This window comes from Stereum hirsutum (genome assembly GCF_000264905.1).
Source record: "Stereum hirsutum FP-91666 SS1 unplaced genomic scaffold STEHIscaffold_1, whole genome shotgun sequence".
Taxonomy (NCBI): domain Eukaryota; kingdom Fungi; phylum Basidiomycota; class Agaricomycetes; order Russulales; family Stereaceae; genus Stereum; species Stereum hirsutum.
In genome coordinates, this window is record NW_006763131.1 from 243,404 (window position 1) to 258,122 (window position 14,719).

Below are 14,719 nucleotides of genomic sequence, written 5' to 3' on the forward strand. Positions count from 1 at the left end.
ATAGAGCTATTGTGTCACAGTAGGTTAGTCTTAAGCTGCTCCAGGTTCGCGCTCGACACTGGGCTTGCTAGCCTCCAAATCACGCGAAGGAAACTCACCGTGTTCAAGTCTGGATCTGATGAAGAGTTTATTGATGTATTTTGACGCGTCAGACAAAAAAACTGCACGCGATACCAGACTAAGTCAATCCTGGGCTGTCAGTGGTAGGACGATGGTGGTTGTTCATATTTGAAAAAACAGAGAATCAGATTTATCAGGCCGACTACGCTACAACATAGCTCAGGCACACGTGCCTCGTCGGACCGTAAGTAAAGGGTGGTGATGTACATAAGCTACAGTACACGTACAGAGGCCACAGAGGAAAAGTGGTGGTGGTGATGATAACAGTACAAATGATAGTCTACAAGTCTCGGGCGGCGGCCGCAATATCAACCAGGTACTCATCTCTATCAAGGGGCAGATACACGGGATTCGGGTCAAATCCAAGGCTGTGTACAAAACTCGACAGTCCTTCAACACCTAAAGTCTCTTCCATATCTCTGTCAACCCTGAGCACAGACGGGACGTCTCCTGAATGCTCGGAAAGTGCCTTCCACCATCCTATCAAAGCCAACCATGCGAAGAGCACGCAACAGATCCAAGGGAGCGGAAGGTGGCGAGCCGCTGAAGGGACCTTGCGAGCGCAATTGACGGCGAAACAGGATGTGCGAGCGAATGCGGTAGTGACAGCGTTCGGCGTAGACCGAAGAGAGGTGACGGAAAAGGAAGGTATTGTGAGACAGAGGGATGCCTTGTTTGGGACCGCAGCGGATGCATCAGCGGGAAGTGGGGGAGGGGATAGAGGAGGAGTGCTGAGCTTCAGTTTGAAGTCGTGATCTAGCTGCACGATGCGTGCACGGAGATCGCGAACCTGACGCTCGAGGGCGACGATGCGTAGTGAATCCTCAGAGTGAGAGTGTAAAAGAGCGTGCGTGCGAAGTGTCAGGCCTAGGGAGGCTGGTCTCGCTTTCCGCCGTAGCCTGAAGCGGGCACAGGCTGCGTGGTTGGACTTGTCAGGAAAGGAGATCTTCGCGCCAGAGCTATTCTCTTCCTCAGGAGAAGGAGGAAATACTGGGGGCCGGTAAGGACCGAACTTTTCTGTAAGACTGTTGGGTCCGATGCGAGGCGACAGCATGAAGATAGGGGCAAAATGGTGGTGGTGGTGGTGGTGGTAATATATCTATGCGAGTGCACGTAGAGCAGTCATGTATAACCTCGCTTTACAGCGGTAGAGACTGGTGCTGGCGGCGGTGGTGGTGGTGGTGGTGGTAGTGGTGGTGGTGGATTTGAAAGCTCTTATATTGGCGCATTGCGGACTCGGAAGATCCCGGGTCAAGCTCCGCCGCCACTCAATATGTCCTTGTGGCGCTAGAAACTAACACTTGCTGTGACACATCCTGGGCCCCGGATATGGCCTGTATCCTTAGAGGAAGACTGATTTAGGTATTTCGAGAAGAGTCCAACGAACTTCATATCCGATATGAATTATCATCACAAATGACACTGTTATCCCAAGCAAAACCAAGCCCTATTCAAAACAGTTCCCAAAAATTGACCTTATTAATTTCCATCGTTGCGGCACTGTACATTGTAAATGCACGCCGCGTTAGAATGGGCTCCACGGATAAGTGGACCAGGGTTATAAAGAACCACGTACGCAGACAGAAATCTTGTCACTGCCACAGCTTCCAGAGTTGGCGTCGGGACGGCAAGCATAACTGACGGACAGACGAAGATGTTCAGAACATTGCATTTCAATGAGGAAAAAAAGAACAAGACAAAGACTCACTGCAAGCCGTTGAAGGTGTTCGTGTATCCGTTAAAAGTGATCGGCGCACCGGTACACGAGAATGTGCCGGACGTGCACGGGTTCCCGGTCGTTGTCAGTCCGTCGACGACGTTGCAGCTATCGTCGTAGACGTTCCCTAAGGTGGATTCAAATGTGAGATTGGAGAAGTATGAGTAAGTATTTTAACCTACAGCGAGTGACCTCTGAGTTTCCGAGCTTGCCCTCGTCGATGGCGTTACCGATTCCGTAGTTGAAACCGGGACAGATCGCCGCGACTTGTTGAGAGGCGAGCAAGAGGGGGAGAGCGAAAGCAATGAGGGAGAAGTACTGCATCTTAGTGAGATAAGAGTGGCTTTGAGGGATGGTCGGTTTTCGTGGATGTTGTGAGTGAAAGAGCTATGGGGAGCTGTGCGATGTGTCTTGAATGTGAAGAGTTAGTTGGTTTATATACCTCGAAGTCTACATGCATCGCGATGAAGTAACTGGCCATTCCAGGTTCACCGATCCGTATGTACCTGGCCTCGAAATTCGCGGCCATTGACCACCGTGAGCACAGGCAATTATTGATGGAAATGTTCCTGCGTAGTGTAAATCATCAATCCATCAATTACTCCATCATAACGGGCATTGCAACATGAAACAAACGTGCAAACAGGCTGGAGATCCGCACAGTCTCTCTATGCACGCGCCTGGGGCTCGACAGTAGCAAGTTCAAGTTGGGGAAGAAATGTATGACTCACGACCATGATTAGTCAAGTGCTGGAACAATGAGTTTGGGGATTGTCACAATGTCCTCACCATAAGTACACCTTTATACCGGATAAGTGTTATACCATGTTGAAAAGCAGTATGTATGCTTGGGATCGTACCCCAGAGGACGTGAACAAGTTGAGTTGCATTAGCCTGCAGCAGCTCAGAACAGGCACTGGGACATGCGGATATGTTCGTGAAATCAAAGCTGTTCGTACGCCCACGGCCAACCGCCACAAGCTTTGAAAACCCGTATGAAATTCATACGTAACTGTGCAGCTTCTGCTCCCCTCAGTAGAGTGGAGGTTGACAGAACATGTATCACAGAAATACCATGTTTTCCCGCTCCTGAGCCTAAGCCTATCAATCTAGTCGCGATACAGAATGGCACAAATCAACCACAGCAACCTGACGTGGACCAGAAATTCGGAATACGATCGAATGGTCCGATGTGTTCACATCACGCCCAGAGCTTTCAGGCTGCGACCTGGACGCATTGTTCTCCTCGGCCTATTGGATGTGAAGCTGTACTCCCCTCCTGACGCCCATGAGTGATCCCATTTGCCCGAAAAATACGGAAAACATTCTCTTGGCGCATCCGCAACTGGGAGGGCTGCATGTCCTAGCGTGCTTCTGGAACCCAGAGAAATCAGAAGGAAATTGGAACAGATAGCGATCAGGGAGCTGACCTACATAGGTCCGGATCAGCCTGCAAAACCCATGGACCGAGGTGCTCAACGACGCACGGACGGTTGATCACGATTCAGGCGTATGCACCTATACGGCATGTGTAAATCGTTGCCACAAAGCCGAATAACGGCGAAACAGACCCGTCGTTTTTGTCTACGAAAGACAGTACAGCCTGAAGTAGGGGGGCATGAGATGGGTTCCAATGACATGCGTATCGCGCGAGGTTCAGGATCAGCTGAAGTCTAGAGTAGAAGGTAGACGGTCCTGGGTGGCCACTATGCTCAGAAGCAACTATGACCTGATCCTCGAATGAAAGGGCAAAGAGCCTGTATTTCAAAGGCAAGTAAAAATCATACGCGCAGCCACTATCTCTGGTCCAAAGACATGTTGCGAGGGACGCGACGGAAAGCATTCGTTTGGCTACGCCCTGACCGTTCATGGGAGCGTTTGTCCAAGAGCAAATCCGCACAGTAGCTTATGCTGCCAGAAAATATCTGATTTACTTTATACGCAACGAAGAGTCATAGCGAGCGCATTTGGAGACGTTGTGAGCTCGTCAATGTTCGACTCCCTGGGTCCTTCACCAATCGGGCACATTCAACACCAACACACTTACGCTCATCGCTGGGAACTCCATCCCGAAGACGCATCCCGTCGTCCCCGCACACGCATCATCACTGAACGTGAAGTTAGACGTCACCGGTACGACAACTTCAGGCTCGTCGAGCGTATTCGAGACGTTGAATAGACCGTCTGAGCCGGGCGCGAGTTGGGTGAGGGTGCCGACAGTTGAGGTATCGATGTCGAAGGCGAGGGAAATTGTCGAGGAGACGGAATCATTTCCGGCATTTGCTACCTACATATACGACGGATGGGTCATTCATTAGCGGTGTCAAGGCATGAGGCTATAGACTTACTTTAAGGATGAGATCGTTCGTCACGTTGTTGTGGCTCGCCACCCAGAAGATGGGAGAGAGAAGGGCGCTGGATACGGGCGCTGTTGTGAGCACTTGCGTCCCACGATTCTCGCTGAACATCTGTTGGCGATGAGCGATCAGAAAAGAGCGTTTAGTTCTGAGGTGACGACCTACCTGTTGGGCGTAGTACGATACAGACTTGACCAAGTTCCCCGCATCGAATGTGATGAGGTCTGGTGTCCATTGATACGAAGCGATATGTTGAAGTGAAGGTGCGTCTGAATTAAAATAGGAATGTTCATAGAGCTGTGTCTCTCTGCCCCTGACCATAGATACATACAAGCAGCCGCAAACACGACATCCGAATTGCGCTCCATTCCTGTCATAAACGCTGCTTCAGCAACGGCGCCCTGAAGTGTTGGATATGCGAAGCGCCCGTCGCCGATGACACCGAGCGGTTCTGTGTCGTTGGTAGAAGTGACTGTCGACGGTCAGGCAAATACAGACCGTGAGCAGAGGGCTTTAAGACGACTTAAAATGGCCGTGGCTTACCAGCATACTCTCCGACGAAGTACTTCGTCCCGTTACGCGGGTACTCATCAAACATGAATGCGTTCGTCAAGAACCAAGGGGGGCTGTTGTACATGTGATAGTCAACTGTAGTGGGAAGGTAACACGTAAGTACGAAGAAGTGGAAGCTCTTCCTGGAATAATGTCGAGGCTTACTGTACGTGTAGGCAGGATCAAGGGCGAGGGATGGGTATGAAGTGGCGATGAACACCAGGTCGGGGAATTTCGCCCCCAGCTGCGTAACGAACATATTCCACCTGTGCGCCGCGTACGAGTCTTCCTGGAATTGATCTTCGTTTCCGCTGCGCATCGAGTATAATAAGTCGTGACGCCTTTACTATCCAGCACGACGAACCGTAAGGGAGAGGACGTACATTTCAATATAGTGCAACGCATACGGTTCCGCCCTTCCAAGGCTCGCTCTTAGTGCGCCCCATTCGTTTGTCTCAGCATCGGCAGTGATGAACTCAATTTCGTTGACCACGTCGTCGATATAAGGCTGAAGCTGGTCTTGAGGTAGGATCGGCCAGTCGGGAAGGTCTGAATAGTCGCCGATCGAGATACCGTCCCAGACGCCTAGAATCACCGTCTGCCATGACATGAATATTAGATGAGAATGGAAGATGATGAAAGTAAATGATATGTAGCAGTAGGCGTACAGCGTTCAGGTCTTCGGCCCAGTTGAGATATTCGAGCAAGCCAAGGCCATCTGTGTTCGGATACTCTGTCGATTAAAGTACGTAGTTAAATGGCATTTACCGCACAACATGTTCAGCATGGTATCTTACCCCAGTTTCCAAGCCGTCCGGGTCGGTTTTCGAGCCTACGCCGGAGATGTCAGCACGCATGCAGGGAGTACTTTTAATAAATACGAGAATAACGTACGGCCCAATAGTCTCGTTCCACTTCCACCTCTGATCGAAACTAACACCCTCAAGGTTGTTACCACCTAACGCACCATTAGCCATACATGGCACGTACGTACAGTGACAATCAGTACTCCACGAGACTTACCAGGGAATCTCCAAACACTAGGCTTCGTCCCCGCCATAGCCTCCGCCAGGTCTATCCTCATCCCATTCTCCCTCCCCTTAAACGTCGGCGGGAACAGGCTAAACATACCAAACCAGAACGTTGTTCCCTTCGCCGCATCACCATCTAGCTCTACGACGAACGTATTGTTGATGTCGGAAGTATTGGAGGTGGGTGAGAGCGTAAAGTTGAGCTTTTGCCAGGTTGATGTAATGGAGAGCGATGTGGCATTTGAAGCAAGTGTGGCGGATGTCGTGTTGGAGTGGAGAGAGACGCTCAGGGAGAAGAGTTATACGGAGAGGAGGACTTGACCCAGAGAGAGGCATTGTACGTCCAGCCAGCTTGTACCCTGATGCCTAGGTGCGATGAGGTATGTCAGAGTGTATAGGGCGTAGACAGACGTCGAATTCGACATATTGAATGCGCACCCCAGTATCCCGTGTTAGCGAATCCGACGGGCCCCGTAGCATCGGCTGGTATGACGACTTGCAGACTATTTGGAAGGGCAGAGTAAACACCTGAAGTAGAATTGACGACGGAGATTTCGGTACCGTTCGCTATCCACGAAGTGAGGCTGAGGATTCGACAGACGTTAGGAAGACGAACGCGAGCCCTGCACGGTGATGCATCGCGGTTGAAATTCCACAACTTACGAGGTTATGTTCCCTGGAGTTACGGCTTGGAAGGCTCGATTCTGCAGGAGTTCACCTGAGAAAAGTTGAGTGCACACAACATGCAGAGGATTCAAACGTATGCGTGCCGTACAAGCCTCCATCTCCGCTACGATGCCACAACTCATCAACAGGTGTCATCAGCCCCGAGTAGTTCGAAACTTACCTATGGTTGATATCCTGAGGCAGTATTAGAGGATCAATAAGAGGATTCAAACCACATGAATACAACGCACCTCCCACATATATCCTCCTCCCAGAGTAGCAGGGATGTCAACCGTGGTCTCTTTCGTGATCGTGACATTGAGGGTCGTTATACCAGAGACGTACACTGAGGAAGTCAGTAGTACCCCAAGCAAAGCGTATAGCTGTCCTGGATGATGCATGATGTTCAAGCCGTCAAACCACCAGGGTTGAAGCTCCAGTGTCCTACAATATATACCCCCAAGCCAGTCTCACGAGAGACGGTCCGTCACACGATCCGCATAGGAAGCAGCAGCGATGGACGTTAGAAAGCTTAACGTGCAAATTCGAGCGAGGTCATCCAGAGTGAGTATAAGGACATGGGACCAGATCACGTTGTTGGTCCTGACTCCTCTGCTTGGAAAAGATATTCGCGGATGTCGGTAGGGAAAACAGGCAGGGTCGGATGACTATGTTCAAATGCCCCCGATCACAAAAAGACGATGCTTGTGAGTGCTTGTGCCAAGACCAGATAAAGGACCATGAAAGAACGGCTTCGTTGCATGAAACTACGATGCGTTGATGATGCGTGAGATCAACGTGAGATAGCAACTAATCGGCGTTCGGCGAGCGGGGTTTGAATGGCACGCATCCGGAGTCCGGACGAACTCGGGAACCAGATTTTGTCTTCTCCGCCGACTCGAACATCATGATCATTCGGCCCTTCAACTAAGAACTCTCTAGCCAGCTAGGAAGAATTTAGTATCGAACTCAATCTTCACCCGCTTCGCTCTCAGTCTGAGACCACAGTGTCAAGTCCATGCCGAGAAGGTTTTGGTAGTTCGGATACATCATGCACATCTATTCTTGGTGAGCCAGTCCAACATCCAGAACTATTCGGTGCCAATTATCGCGGAAGCGAAAGACAACTTGGAGAATACAAGATGTCAGCTTCCCAGAGTTGTTATACATCCATGTCGACCTGCGTCCCTGCCAGTGGATATATGCTGTCTTGCTCATGATCCAAAAGACTCGCCCAATGTACGCATCTTCGAAGCTTATTACGATCGCCTTCGTCTAAACGCGTATCTAACTCAATAGGTCAGTACTTTTATTCAGACCAATAACTCCTCCATCATGTGATTCATCATGGGGGTCAAGATGTCGGTACATGTCAGTGTCAAACTGACAATTTTTGGTATTCTACCCAATGGTAGTCGATCGCGATATGTCTTGACTCTTGATGTAGCGAGCTGACTAAAATGTGGCGATCTCAATACTACGAATAGGGGCTCACACATGATTGTCTATAATTGCGCCCAAAGTGCTTCGATGCGATCATGGGTAGTGCTATTTCTCAGACAGGCGACTCATGACTATCCTCAGAGGTTCTAGGCATATGTACCTCCTGCATCATTATAAGACCGAGATTGTTCTCAGGACAAGAACGACACGTTCATTGAGCTCGATATATCCGGGAGACAGGTTTCATTCCGTTTTTACGTTTGTCTAACGCCGCCAAACGCTATAAAGAGCCGAACACGATTGCGACTAGTTTTGCAGCCCCACCTTTCTCCCCGCACATTGTTCGTTTCTCTCACCTTTACGGAAGCACTCAATCCTGCGCTACGTAGCCATGGCCGCAACTCCTGGCATGCAGAATGCGACTCTGCCCACACTCGATAGGCTCGGGGTCAAGCTTGCTGACGATGTAGACATCGATGCCCTCAAGATTGCTCGAGAATGGTTCTCTTCCTTCTCTCAAGCCATCCAAGCTGGCTCTGTCTCCGATGTTCTTTCCCTTCTCTTAGATAACGGTTCGGACACTTGGTGGCGCGACATCATCTCCCTCACGAACGACATTCGTACCTTCTACGGCGAATCCCTCCCCCAGTTCCTCTCCGATCGCGTCGTGGGCTCCAGTGGTCAATTATCCGAATTCAAACTCGATGAATCATCCATAGCGATAGAGCGCCCATACGCCGATATCGTGTGGATCCAAGCAATGTTCACTTTCCGATCACCGACCAGAAGCTCCTCAGGCATCTTCCGCCTCGTACCCACCTCATCCATCACAGGCTCCTGGCTCGCTCACTCCATCTTCACCAACCTCGAAGGTCTCAACGACTTCCCGGAACAAATCAAGGATCTTCGCGAGCAGGCCCCGAATCACGGTAAATGGCATGAGAAGCGCAAGAGGGAGATCGAGTGCTTGGACGAGGACCCGAAGGTGATCGTCGTTGGTGGCGGACAGGCTGGGCTGGAGATCGCTGCGAGGCTGAAGTATCTGGGTGTCAAGACGCTGGTAGTGGAGAGAGAACCGAGAGTGGGAAACTTGTGGAGGAAGAGGTATGAGGCGTTGTGTTTGCATGATACTGTTTGTGAGTGGCACCTCTTCATTATGTGGCGTCGACAATGTTGAATCAGCTTTCGACTTAGGGTACGATCACATGCCCTACCTTCCGTGAGTATCGTTTACTGCGATAATAATTCGATACTGACTTCACCGATTTCAGTTTCCCTCCGACTTGGCCTGTATTTGCCCCGGCTCCAAAGGTACTTTTCGCAACTCTACTTCTCGCCACATCTGAATCCCTCACGGACGTCCATCCGTAGCTCGCAGACTGGCTAGAAAACTACGCCCACTCTCTCGAACTCGATGTCTGGACCTCCTCAACCATCCTCTCATGCACGCAAGATCCTACGACCCATACATGGTCCCTCAGCATCTTACGCCCCGATGGGACCGTACGAAAATTTGAAAACATCAAGCATCTGGTGATGGCGGTGGGTTTGGGTGGTGGAGTCATGAGGATGCCGAGCGTGGAGGGGGCGGTGTGTTCTGTTTCCGTTGTCTATGGATGGATTGGCTACTAAGACTCTCTGCGGCGTGGCGTGGTGTAGGATGCGTTCTCTGGCAAGATCATGCACTCTGGGCGGTTCAAGACTGCGAAGGAACATATCGGGCAGAAAGTTGTCGTCGTCGGGGCTTGTACATCTGCACATGATATATGCCTGGATCTGAGTGATCATGGAGTCGGTGCGTCCTTCTCTTCTCAATTATCTTTGTATCAGCTTGATTGATCCTGGGATGGCTGCACGTAGATGTGACGATGTTCCAGCGAAGCTCGACCTATGTCTTGTCCACAAAACACGGGGTGACAACTCTATTTGGTCGTAAGGCTGCCTGTTTACCCCATAGTCCATTGTTTCATACTGACGCCGAACTTACCATTGTGGCGAAACCCAGAATACTACAGCGAGAACGGACCCCCGGTGGACATTGGCGACCGATTGAATGTGTCTTTCCCAAACTACTTCGCCAAGCTCTTACATCAGAGGCTGGTCCACGTCATTGCGGAGAAGGATAAGTGCGTTTTCTACCTCCTCTTTCTCTCGCTGTTCACCTGGTTGGATATAGTAAGACTCATGTCCATTATGATATAGAGAGACTCTAGATGGTCTTAGACGAGTGGGCTTCAAACTCAACTGGGGAGAACAGGACGCGGGCTTCATACTTTCAGCCTGGAATAAAGCAGGGGGTTATTACCTCGGTGCGTTTCTCTTCCAATCACTTCTCGATAATGAGCGGTCGCTGATGTTGCATAAACGGCTTATAGATGTTGGGGGTAGCCAAGCCATCATCGACGGGCGTATCAAACTGAAGTCTTCAGGCCAGATCTCACGCTTCATAAAGAACGGCCTGTTATTCGATGACGGAAGCACCTTAGATGCAGACGTTGTTATCTTTGCCACCGGGTAAGCCCTCTCATCTCGGCCTAATCTCAACACATAACATCCTCGTCTCGAGTCCTTCACTCACGCTCTCGCCTCTGGTTGTGTGATAGCTACGGCGACACCCGCGACACCTGGCGTAAAATCATAGACCCGGCTACCGCGGACAAGCTTAAACCAATTTGGGGATTGGACAAGGAGGGCGAGATTCAGAGCGCATGGAGGGATTCAGGCGTCGAGGGACTTTATTGTATGATGGGGAATCTGGCGCTGTGTAGGTTCTATTCGAAGTCCTTGGCGCTGCGTGAGTACATTTTAGGTTGCCATATGAGAATTTGAAGGACGATGTGGTGCTCACTTTTGCTTGGAATTTTTTGTTTTTTTAGAGATCAAAGCGATGGAGGAGGGCATCTTCGGGGAGAGGTATTCGATTTAGATAGTAGAATCCGTGACGACGGGGAGGATGCTTTTTATGACGACTGAAAGGTACGCTAGCTAGTTGCCCGTCAATGTCCTTAGGGAGTACTCATATTCTGTTCCTCAGATCGTGCGTGATGAGCGCACGGCGAACGACCAAGATTCTGTAGAATATATGTGTACTTCCCTATCCAACTGTGTCTAGCATGTATGACTATGATGTGATTTCTGTGCGCACATTTGCAATGCATTGGCGATGGGTAGAGACGACATAACGACGCAAGCAGTAAACACACTTACTCCTCTCGAAAATGATTGACACGCTCGTTTTGAGACACGGCCGTTTGGACCATAGTGTTATTCGAGTCAACAGCATCCGTCTTCCTCCAGATGAACCTAGCAAAGAACTTTGGGAGCAAGAAGACGGATCAAAATTTATTAGCCTATAATATACATCACTGCAGCGAGCGCTGGGTAAATATACACATTTTTCGAGGACAATCTGAACGTCACGACACTTTCCATATGAGTACAGTCACGGTGCGAGATAAACACGAAAAAGCGGGGACTTGAACGATCTACGAGATAATACTGCACAATATGATATGATGCAACACACGACAGGACAAGATACGATGAGACACGATTCGACGAGATAGTACGGACAAGAGGCAAAGTGCAACGAGACGGCACTGCAGAGGCAAGACAATATACGACACGAGCCCAGATACGACGAGTCGACACGGACAAGACGAGACACGATGCGAGACCAGAACAAGCGAGACAAGGGAGAACAAGACTACACAAGCCTAAGAAGTTAACAGACGAGACGACAACTTCTGCCCAAATCGCTGCGGTGCATCATCACAACAGACTATCATATTCCTGCTCCATCTGTGTTAATCCACCGCGACACATCCGCCCCGGAAGGCTCGACACGCTTGCCTATTCCTGCTTTATACAAGCCTGTAAGCACTGTACACATGGCGTCGAACTTGTCGGGTCCATCGATAACTGTATCATCCGACAGCGCAGAATGATGGTGTCCGCCGGTGACTGTTTCATCAGACATCACTGAACTACGATCATCTCCATCGTTCCGTCGCCTCGATGTACGATCTTCGGCAGTGGTGTTGTATTCCGGCCTGGATCGGTACGTATTCGGGTGTTCGATGGGGGCAGGTCGAGGAAGATGTTGTGGGAAGATGCGAAGCGCGTCGTCGGCGAGGACGCCCCATTGTCGTAGTGCAGCGGCTCCATAGGCGCAGTCGAGCAGGAAGGCGGACGGCTTCCGAAGCCCATGATTGGCAAATGCGGCATACGTATTGTCGCCCATCATGAAGAGTTCTGCTTCCGATGGCTTTGCGATCCATTGAGCAGTAAAGCGCTGGTAGTGTGCTCCGGAGGGGTTGGAGAGAGTTTGTGGAGAGGGAGGGGTCCGTCGATAGGATGGGAGTACGTCGTCTACGGTGAGGATGTGATTGGGAGTCTAAGAGGCGGAATTTAGTCTCAAATTAGGAGGATAATGTAGGTAAATATTCTCACATGCATGATGACCCACGCGCCGCCATCGTAGGCACCATGAGCGGTACACAAAAAGCCATTCCTTTTATCGTCAATGTCTCTCAGCGTCGCGACGGGATCGTCGACCTCATGGCCTGGTTCGGCGCAGATGTACGACGGGGCGTTGGATGCATCTGGCTGCAGGCGCAGCCGAATGAGCTCCTGAAGCCACTAAGATGATTGTCCGCGGGTAAGCATTGGTATAATGTGACATAGACGTTAAAAAACACACGCCGTCGCCTCGTTGGAAAGGTATGATGTGGGCGGCCTGAAAAAGTGGGAATCCCGTGAAGATGCAGCGCACGTCTCGCTCACAAAGGTCGTTCCTGAAGCTCTGCTTTCGGGAGGCGCCAGTTTGAGAGCTTTCTCCCTTCCTGCTCAGGGTGGTGTGATCCAAAGTTTTGGCATCCGCAACTGGGTGTCAAGAGAAACGATGAGTTGACTGTACTGCGTGCAAGAATGGCGAATGCTCACATGTGGAGGGTGGGCTCGGTATAAAGATGTACTCAGCCGTCGAGAGCAAAGAGTCGAGTGGAAGCTCATCGGGCAGATCTTCAGCACTATCCGCGAGTTGAATAGTACCATGAAGCATTAGGATAGTCCAGGCGAGGAACTTGAGATACTTGACAGGGTGGAGACAAAGGGCGCCGAGCCTTGACTTTGGGATCCTTAGGACGACGGGATCTTCTACGATCTGCTCTACGGCAGGTTGTCCATCCTCGGGAGATGGAGACATAAAGCTAGACCCTTTGGGAACCAGAGCGAATGTGATGGTAGAATCCAAAGACATCTCCGAGTAGATGAGAGCGAAAGGATTGGGGCAAGAGTGGGGAGAACTTGTCAAAGCGCGTAACATGATGACAAATACGGCCATGTTTGTCCATGTTTGGGGCACAAGAATGGTGCCACACCGTGTGGCGGCTCAACCTTCGAGGACATAAATTAAAATCAGTTTTTCTTTCTCTGCAGTTCCACAAGCATAAAGGTATTGTTAGTGAAGTATAATGTTAGATCACACCTCCTGGCTACACTGATCAGACCGAGCCTCAGATATTGTGGATTGCTAATGCCTTAGCGCAAGTGCATATATATGATGCCTGCATCCGACCGAATGACCACGACATATGAGACCGAATCGATACTCAGCCAAATACTGGGGCGGTGCCATCATACTGTCTGATACTGTAGAAGATATAATCCTATGTATTTTGTCAGCGATACCGACCTAAACTGAGTAGAGAGGATTTCGGGGATGACGCCGACTTACCTGCTGCTTCCTTCTTGAACGTCGTTATGTCTACTCCGCAATCGGCCGTCGCACACGACAGTTTGAACGTAAAGTAAGACCCTGATTTACACGGAAATCTTGCGATAGCGGCGGTAGATCCCACTGCGGCCGCCAGATGACCCACGTACGAGCTGCCACTCGACTCTCCTCTTCCCCAGGATGTAGCTTGAATGTCTATCCGTGAGTTACCTGGCAGTCTCCACACGTCGACTTTTGATGCGCGGTCCTCTTCCAAGTCTCCAATGACGAAGCTTGAGTTCCTTCCGACGACATTGGGAACTGTCATGGTTAAGCTGCAGTCCTCCATTCCGTAGTCAATGACACGAAATTGGATTATAGTGGACACCTATCACGGACGCATGAGTTGCATGCCATTCAGAACAGACGACGGACGTACCTCATCATTTACCCATACTCTGTTTGAATAGACCGGAACCATTCCATTATCGGTGATCAGTGCATCGACTAACGGCACGAAGGCTTGCCCTGATGTGGAAGATACTTGAATGGATGAACGGGGAAGGTTAACGATGGGGGCGTGCTGGGTTGTCTGAGAACGGTTCGTGTAGATCTCGTCAAACCCAATGTACGTGCTGCGTAGAGGTGGGGCATTGGATGAGGCAACACTGATAGCTTTCCAAGAGAGGCTTTCGAGGTAGCAAAATGCAACATAGAAAGCGAGAAATGTGTCGACTATGGCGCAGATGCTAAGAATGATGAATGCCAATCGTGCGATGTATCCATGAAGATTGTAAAACTTGCTTGCTTGATGAGCCAATGATAGACATATGAGCATAACAGCTCCTATGTCAGAGGAAACATCGTACCTTCCGCATTGGAATATGTTTTCAAGACGTCCCCATCTTCAGGTAGGAGGGGCATGTAATGTGCGCCGTTCACTACCATTGCTTAAGGGACAACGGGCAGAGTTGAAGATGCTGTGATGGGCGCACACTGCTTTTTCACCCCTCATAACTGTGCGCTGAAAATAGCAAATCATAACAACGACGGTGGGGATTCGGAATAGCATGTGGAACAGGATCAAAAGGCGCTTAAGAAACCATCGGATCTAGAC

The 14,719-nt window shown here is 50.3% G+C and overlaps 6 protein-coding genes across 6 annotated transcripts; 1 reads left to right on the forward strand and 5 right to left on the reverse strand.

The window, feature by feature from the left end:
- Nucleotides 1–400: 400 nt before the first annotated feature.
- Nucleotides 401–1,174, reverse strand: STEHIDRAFT_151129 (uncharacterized protein; the record flags this gene model as incomplete). The annotated part of the gene is made up of 1 exon (XM_007298361.1): nucleotides 401–1,174. The coding sequence occupies one exon, from the start codon at nucleotides 1,172–1,174 to the stop codon at nucleotides 401–403; it is 774 nt and encodes a 257-aa protein (XP_007298423.1).
- A 425-nt stretch (nucleotides 1,175–1,599) lies between these two features.
- STEHIDRAFT_48006 (uncharacterized protein) lies at nucleotides 1,600–2,161 on the reverse strand (the record flags this gene model as incomplete). Its single annotated transcript, XM_007298027.1, has 4 exons — nucleotides 1,600–1,620; nucleotides 1,697–1,757; nucleotides 1,829–1,964; nucleotides 2,020–2,161. 4 exons carry the CDS (start codon nucleotides 2,159–2,161, stop codon nucleotides 1,600–1,602), a joined length of 360 nt encoding a protein of 119 aa, XP_007298089.1.
- A 1,542-nt stretch (nucleotides 2,162–3,703) lies between these two features.
- Nucleotides 3,704–6,844, reverse strand: STEHIDRAFT_106482 (glycoside hydrolase; the record flags this gene model as incomplete). The annotated part of the gene is made up of 17 exons (XM_007298362.1): nucleotides 3,704–3,748; nucleotides 3,885–4,124; nucleotides 4,186–4,305; nucleotides 4,360–4,463; nucleotides 4,526–4,666; nucleotides 4,738–4,842; nucleotides 4,912–5,057; nucleotides 5,130–5,344; nucleotides 5,415–5,479; nucleotides 5,544–5,578; nucleotides 5,641–5,704; nucleotides 5,770–5,919; nucleotides 6,216–6,400; nucleotides 6,441–6,495; nucleotides 6,518–6,567; nucleotides 6,625–6,638; nucleotides 6,695–6,844. 17 exons carry the CDS (start codon nucleotides 6,842–6,844, stop codon nucleotides 3,704–3,706), a joined length of 1,884 nt encoding a protein of 627 aa, XP_007298424.1.
- Nucleotides 6,845–8,277: 1,433 nt separating this feature from the next.
- Nucleotides 8,278–10,812, forward strand: STEHIDRAFT_151131 (FAD/NAD-P-binding domain-containing protein; the record flags this gene model as incomplete). The annotated part of the gene is made up of 11 exons (XM_007298363.1): nucleotides 8,278–9,022; nucleotides 9,081–9,105; nucleotides 9,158–9,197; nucleotides 9,258–9,476; nucleotides 9,546–9,681; nucleotides 9,747–9,818; nucleotides 9,892–10,012; nucleotides 10,089–10,195; nucleotides 10,262–10,400; nucleotides 10,490–10,680; nucleotides 10,763–10,812. 11 exons carry the CDS (start codon nucleotides 8,278–8,280, stop codon nucleotides 10,810–10,812), a joined length of 1,845 nt encoding a protein of 614 aa, XP_007298425.1.
- An 858-nt stretch (nucleotides 10,813–11,670) lies between these two features.
- Nucleotides 11,671–13,230, reverse strand: STEHIDRAFT_151132 (uncharacterized protein; the record flags this gene model as incomplete). The annotated part of the gene is made up of 5 exons (XM_007298364.1): nucleotides 11,671–11,849; nucleotides 11,910–12,282; nucleotides 12,339–12,527; nucleotides 12,589–12,770; nucleotides 12,831–13,230. The coding sequence occupies 5 exons, from the start codon at nucleotides 13,228–13,230 to the stop codon at nucleotides 11,671–11,673; spliced, it is 1,323 nt and encodes a 440-aa protein (XP_007298426.1).
- Nucleotides 13,231–13,523: 293 nt separating this feature from the next.
- On the reverse strand, nucleotides 13,524–14,550 carry STEHIDRAFT_151133 (uncharacterized protein; the record flags this gene model as incomplete). The annotated part of the gene is made up of 4 exons (XM_007298365.1): nucleotides 13,524–13,555; nucleotides 13,624–13,990; nucleotides 14,042–14,409; nucleotides 14,472–14,550. The coding sequence occupies 4 exons, from the start codon at nucleotides 14,548–14,550 to the stop codon at nucleotides 13,524–13,526; spliced, it is 846 nt and encodes a 281-aa protein (XP_007298427.1).
- Nucleotides 14,551–14,719: the final 169 nt, after the last annotated feature.